General features: G+C 44.4%; 1 protein-coding gene across 1 annotated transcript in view; it reads right to left on the bottom strand.

Moving 5' to 3' along the window:
• Positions 1-7,500, bottom strand: part of LOC106594302 (replication factor C subunit 1) — a 52,321-nt gene that overhangs the window by 27,039 nt on the left and 17,782 nt on the right. Inside the window, 1 exon segment of the mRNA XM_045712725.1 lies at positions 1,390-1,501. Within this exon segment, the coding sequence (XP_045568681.1) occupies positions 1,390-1,501 (112 nt within the window).

A 7,500-nucleotide genomic window follows, 5' to 3' on the forward strand; every position in this document is an offset into this window, starting at 1 on the left:
GTGTGTATGTAGTGTGTGTGTGTGTGTATGTAGTGTGTGTGTGTGTATAGTGTGTGTGTGTGTGTGTGTATAGTGTGTGTATGTAGTGTGTGTGTGTGTATAGTGTGTGTGTGTGTATAGTGTGTGTGTGTAGTTGTGTGTATAGTGTGTGTGTGTAGTGTGTGTGTGTATAGTGTGTGTGTGTATAGTGTGTGTGTGTAGTGTGTGTGTATGTAGTGTGTGTGTGTATGTAGTGTGTGTGTGTATGTGTGTGTGTGTAGTGTGTGTGTGTATAGTGTGTGTGTGTATAGTGTGTGTGTGTATAGTGTGTGTGTGTATAGTGTGTGTATGTAGTGTGTGTGTATGTAGTGTGTGTGTGTGTATGTAGTGTGTGTATGTAGTGTGTGTGTATGTAGTGTGTGTGTGTGTATGTAGTGTGTGTATGTAGTGTGTGTGTGTGTATGTAGTGTGTGTGTGTGTATAGTGTGTGTCTACAGTGTGTGTGTATAGTGTGTGTGTATAGTGTGTGTATAGTGTGTGTGTGTGTGTGTAGTGTGTGTGTGTGTGTAGTGTGTGTGTATGTGTGTGTGTGTATAGTGTGTGTAGTGTGTGTAGTGTGTGTGTGTTTGTATAGTGTGTGTAGTGTGTGTGTATAGTGTGTGTGTATAGTGTGTGTGTAGTGTGTATAGTGTGTAGTGTATAGTGTGTGTAGTGTATAGTGTGTGTAGTGTGTGTGTGTGTAGTGTGTGTAGTGTGTATGTAGTGTGTATGTAGTGTGTATAGTGTGTATGTAGTGTGTATAGTGTGTATGTAGTGTGTATAGTGTGTGTGTGTAGTGTGTGTGTGTAGTGTGTGTGTATGTAGTGTGTGTGTGTATATAGTGTGTGTAGTGTGTGTGTGTGTGTAGTGTGTGTAGTGTGTATAGTGTGTGTAGTGTGTATAGTGTGTATGTAGTGTGTATAGTGTGTAGTGTATAAATACCTGTGTAGTAGTTGTTGATACTGGTGTTGTTCAGAGACTGTATGTATGTATGTATGTATGTATGTAGTGTGTGTGTGTGTAGTGTGTGTGTGTGTATAGTGTGTGTAGTGTGTGTGTGTAGTGTGTATAGTGTGTATAGTGTGTATAGTGTGTGTATAGTGTGTGTATAGTGTGTGTATAGTGTGTATAGTGTGTGTGTGTAGTGTGTAGTGTATAAATACCTGTGTAGTAGTGTGTATAGTGTATAGTGTATAGTGTGTAGTGTATAAATACCTGTGTAGTAGTGTGTATAGTGTATAGTGTGTAGTGTGTAAATACCTGTGTAGTAGTGTGTATAGTGTATAGTGTATAGTGTGTAGTGTATAAATACCTGTGTAGTAGTGTGTATAGTGTATAGTGTATAGTGTATAGTGTGTAGTGTGTAAATACCTGTGTAGTAGTTGTTGATGCTGCTGTTGTTCAGAGACTCAGCGGTCAGTTTCAGACTGTTCTTACTGCGGGTACAGCTGGCATTCATCTCTACATAACTATAACCCAGCTCCTACACACACACACAGAGACAGCTGGCATTCATCTCTACATAACTATAACCCAGCTCCTACACACACACACACACAGAGACAGCTGGCATTCATCTCTACATAACTATAACCCAGCTCCTACACACACACACAGAGACAGCTGGCATTCATCTCTACATAACTATAACCCAGCTCCTACACACACACAGAGACAGCTGGCATTCATCTCTACATAACTATAACCCAGCTCCTACACACACACACAGAGACAGCTGGCATTCATCTCTACATAACTATAACCCAGCTCCTACACACACACACAGAGACAGCTGGCATTCATCTCTACATAACTATAACCCAGCTCCTACACACACACACAGAGACAGCTGGCATTCATCTCTACATAACTATAACCCAGCTCCTACACACACACACAGAGACAGCTGGCATTCATCTCTACATAACTATAACCCAGCTCCTACACACACACACAGAGACAGCTGGCATTCATCTCTACATAACTATAACCCAGCTCCTACACACACACACAGAGACAGCTGGCATTCATCTCTACATAACTATAACCCAGCTCCTACACACACACACAGAGACAGCTGGCATTCATCTCTACATAACTATAACCCAGCTCCTACACACACACACAGAGACAGCTGGCATTCATCTCTACATAACTATAACCCAGCTCCTACACACACACACAGAGACAGCTGGCATTCATCTCTACATAACTATAACCCAGCTCCTACACACACACACAGAGACAGCTGGCATTCATCTCTACATAACTATAACCCAGCTCCTACACACACACACAGAGACAGCTGGCATTCATCTCTACATAACTATAACCCAGCTCCTACACACACACACAGAGACAGCTGGCATTCATCTCTACATAACTATAACCCAGCTCCTACACACACACACAGAGACAGCTGGCATTCATCTCTACATAACTATAACCCAGCTCCTACACACACACACAGAGACAGCTGGCATTCATCTCTACATAACTATAACCCAGCTCCTACACACACACACACACAGAGACAGCTGGCATTCATCTCTACATAACTATAACCCAGCTCCTACACACACACACACAGAGACAGCTGGCATTCATCTCTACATAACTATAACCCAGCTCCTACACACACACACAGAGACAGCTGGCATTCATCTCTACATAACTATAACCCAGCTCCTACACACACACACACAGAGACAGCTGGCATTCATCTCTACATAACTATAACCCAGCTCCTACACACACACACAGAGACAGCTGGCATTCATCTCTACATAACTATAACCCAGCTCCTACACACACACACACAGAGACAGCTGGCATTCATCTCTACATAACTATAACCCAGCTCCTACACACACACACACAGAGACAGCTGGCATTCATCTCTACATAACTATAACCCAGCTCCTACACACACACACACAGAGACAGCTGGCATTCATCTCTACATAACTATAACCCAGCTCCTACACACACACACACAGAGACAGCTGGCATTCATCTCTACATAACTATAACCCAGCTCCTACACACACACACACAGAGACAGCTGGCATTCATCTCTACATAACTATAACCCAGCTCCTACACACACACACACAGAGACAGCTGGCATTCATCTCTACATAACTATAACCCAGCTCCTACACACACACACACAGAGACAGCTGGCATTCATCTCTACATAACTATAACCCAGCTCCTACACACACACACAGAGACAGCTGGCATTCATCTCTACATAACTATAACCCAGCTCCTACACACACACACACAGAGACAGCTGGCATTCATCTCTACATAACTATAACCCAGCTCCTACACACACACACACAGAGACAGCTGGCATTCATCTCTACATAACTATAACCCAGCTCCTACACACACACACACAGAGACAGCTGGCATTCATCTCTACATAACTATAACCCAGCTCCTACACACACACACACAGAGACAGCTGGCATTCATCTCTACATAACTATAACCCAGCTCCTAACACACACACACAGAGACAGCTGGCATTCATCTCTACATAACTATAACCCAGCTCCTACACACACACACACAGAGACAGCTGGCATTCATCTCTACATAACTATAACCCAGCTCCTACACACACACACACAGAGACAGCTGGCATTCATCTCTACATAACTATAACCCAGCTCCTAACACACACACACACAGAGACAGCTGGCATTCATCTCTACATAACTATAACCCAGCTCCTACACACACACACACACACACAGAGACAGCTGGCATTCATCTCTACATAACTATAACCCAGCTCCTACACACACACACACACACAGAGACAGCTGGCATTCATCTCTACATAACTATAACCCAGCTCCTACACACACACACACAGAGACAGCTGGCATTCATCTCTACATAACTATAACCCAGCTCCTACACACACACACAGAGACAGCTGGCATTCATCTCTACATAACTATAACCCAGCTCCTACACACACACACACAGAGACAGCTGGCATTCATCTCTACATAACTATAACCCAGCTCCTACACACACACACAGAGACAGCTGGCATTCATCTCTACATAACTATAACCCAGCTCCTAACACACACACACAGAGACAGCTGGCATTCATCTCTACATAACTATAACCCAGCTCCTACACACACACACAGAGACAGCTGGCATTCATCTCTACATAACTATAACCCAGCTCCTACACACACACACACAGAGACAGCTGGCATTCATCTCTACATAACTATAACCCAGCTCCTACACACACACACAGAGACAGCTGGCATTCATCTCTACATAACTATAACCCAGCTCCTACACACACACACAGAGACAGCTGGCATTCATCTCTACATAACTATAACCCAGCTCCTACACACACACACAGAGACAGCTGGCATTCATCTCTACATAACTATAACCCAGCTCCTACACACACACACAGAGACAGCTGGCATTCATCTCTACATAACTATAACCCAGCTCCTACACACACACACAGAGACAGCTGGCATTCATCTCTACATAACTATAACCCAGCTCCTACACACACACACACAGAGACAGCTGGCATTCATCTCTACATAACTATAACCCAGCTCCTACACACACACACAGAGACAGCTGGCATTCATCTCTACATAACTATAACCCAGCTCCTACACACACACACAGAGACAGCTGGCATTCATCTCTACATAACTATAACCCAGCTCCTAACACACACACACAGAGACAGCTGGCATTCATCTCTACATAACTATAACCCAGCTCCTACACACACACACAGAGACAGCTGGCATTCATCTCTACATAACTATAACCCAGCTCCTACACACACACACAGAGACAGCTGGCATTCATCTCTACATAACTATAACCCAGCTCCTACACACACACACACAGAGACAGCTGGCATTCATCTCTACATAACTATAACCCAGCTCCTACACACACACACAGAGACAGCTGGCATTCATCTCTACATAACTATAACCCAGCTCCTACACACACACACACAGAGACAGCTGGCATTCATCTCTACATAACTATAACCCAGCTCCTACACACACACACAGAGACAGCTGGCATTCATCTCTACATAACTATAACCCAGCTCCTACACACACACACACAGAGACAGCTGGCATTCATCTCTACATAACTATAACCCAGCTCCTACACACACACACACAGAGACAGCTGGCATTCATCTCTACATAACTATAACCCAGCTCCTACACACACACACACAGAGACAGCTGGCATTCATCTCTACATAACTATAACCCAGCTCCTACACACACACACAGAGACAGCTGGCATTCATCTCTACATAACTATAACCCAGCTCCTACACACACACACACAGAGACAGCTGGCATTCATCTCTACATAACTATAACCCAGCTCCTAACACACACACACAGAGACAGCTGGCATTCATCTCTACATAACTATAACCCAGCTCCTACACACACACACACAGAGACAGCTGGCATTCATCTCTACATAACTATAACCCAGCTCCTACACACACACACAGAGACAGCTGGCATTCATCTCTACATAACTATAACCCAGCTCCTACACACACACACACAGAGACAGCTGGCATTCATCTCTACATAACTATAACCCAGCTCCTAACACACACACACAGAGACAGCTGGCATTCATCTCTACATAACTATAACCCAGCTCCTACACACACACACAGAGACAGCTGGCATTCATCTCTACATAACTATAACCCAGCTCCTACACACACACACACAGAGACAGCTGGCATTCATCTCTACATAACTATAACCCAGCTCCTACACACACACACACAGAGACAGCTGGCATTCATCTCTACATAACTATAACCCAGCTCCTACACACACACACACAGAGACAGCTGGCATTCATCTCTACATAACTATAACCCAGCTCCTACACACACACACAGAGACAGCTGGCATTCATCTCTACATAACTATAACCCAGCTCCTACACACACACACAGAGACAGCTGGCATTCATCTCTACATAACTATAACCCAGCTCCTACACACACACACACAGAGACAGCTGGCATTCATCTCTACATAACTATAACCCAGCTCCTACACACACACACAGAGACAGCTGGCATTCATCTCTACATAACTATAACCCAGCTCCTACACACACACACACAGAGACAGCTGGCATTCATCTCTACATAACTATAACCCAGCTCCTACACACACACACAGAGACAGCTGGCATTCATCTCTACATAACTATAACCCAGCTCCTACACACACACACAGAGACAGCTGGCATTCATCTCTACATAACTATAACCCAGCTCCTACACACACACACACAGAGACAGCTGGCATTCATCTCTACATAACTATAACCCAGCTCCTACACACACACACACAGAGACAGCTGGCATTCATCTCTACATAACTATAACCCAGCTCCTCACACACACACACAGAGACAGCTGGCATTCATCTCTACATAACTATAACCCAGCTCCTACACACACACACACAGAGACAGCTGGCATTCATCTCTACATAACTATAACCCAGCTCCTACACACACACACACAGAGACAGCTGGCATTCATCTCTACATAACTATAACCCAGCTCCTACACACACACACACAGAGACAGCTGGCATTCATCTCTACATAACTATAACCCAGCTCCTACACACACACACAGAGACAGCTGGCATTCATCTCTACATAACTATAACCCAGCTCCTAACACACACACACAGAGACAGCTGGCATTCATCTCTACATAACTATAACCCAGCTCCTCACACACACACACAGAGACAGCTGGCATTCATCTCTACATAACTATAACCCAGCTCCTACACACACACACAGAGACAGCTGGCATTCATCTCTACATAACTATAACCCAGCTCCTACACACACACACACAGAGACAGCTGGCATTCATCTCTACATAACTATAACCCAGCTCCTAACACACACACACAGAGACAGCTGGCATTCATCTCTACATAACTATAACCCAGCTCCTACACACACACACAGAGACAGCTGGCATTCATCTCTACATAACTATAACCCAGCTCCTACACACACACACACAGAGACAGCTGGCATTCATCTCTACATAACTATAACCCAGCTCCTACACACACACACAGAGACAGCTGGCATTCATCTCTACATAACTATAACCCAGCTCCTACACACACACACAGAGACAGCTGGCATTCATCTCTACATAACTATAACCCAGCTCCTACACACACACACACAGAGACAGCTGGCATTCATCTCTACATAACTATAACCCAGCTCCTACACACACACACAGAGACAGCTGGCATTCATCTCTACATAACTATAACCCAGCTCCTACACACACACACACAGAGACAGCTGGCATTCATCTCTACATAACTATAACCCAGCTCCTACACACACACAC

This window comes from Salmo salar, unplaced genomic scaffold (genome assembly GCF_905237065.1).
Source record: "Salmo salar unplaced genomic scaffold, Ssal_v3.1, whole genome shotgun sequence".
Lineage (NCBI taxonomy): Eukaryota > Metazoa > Chordata > Actinopteri > Salmoniformes > Salmonidae > Salmo > Salmo salar.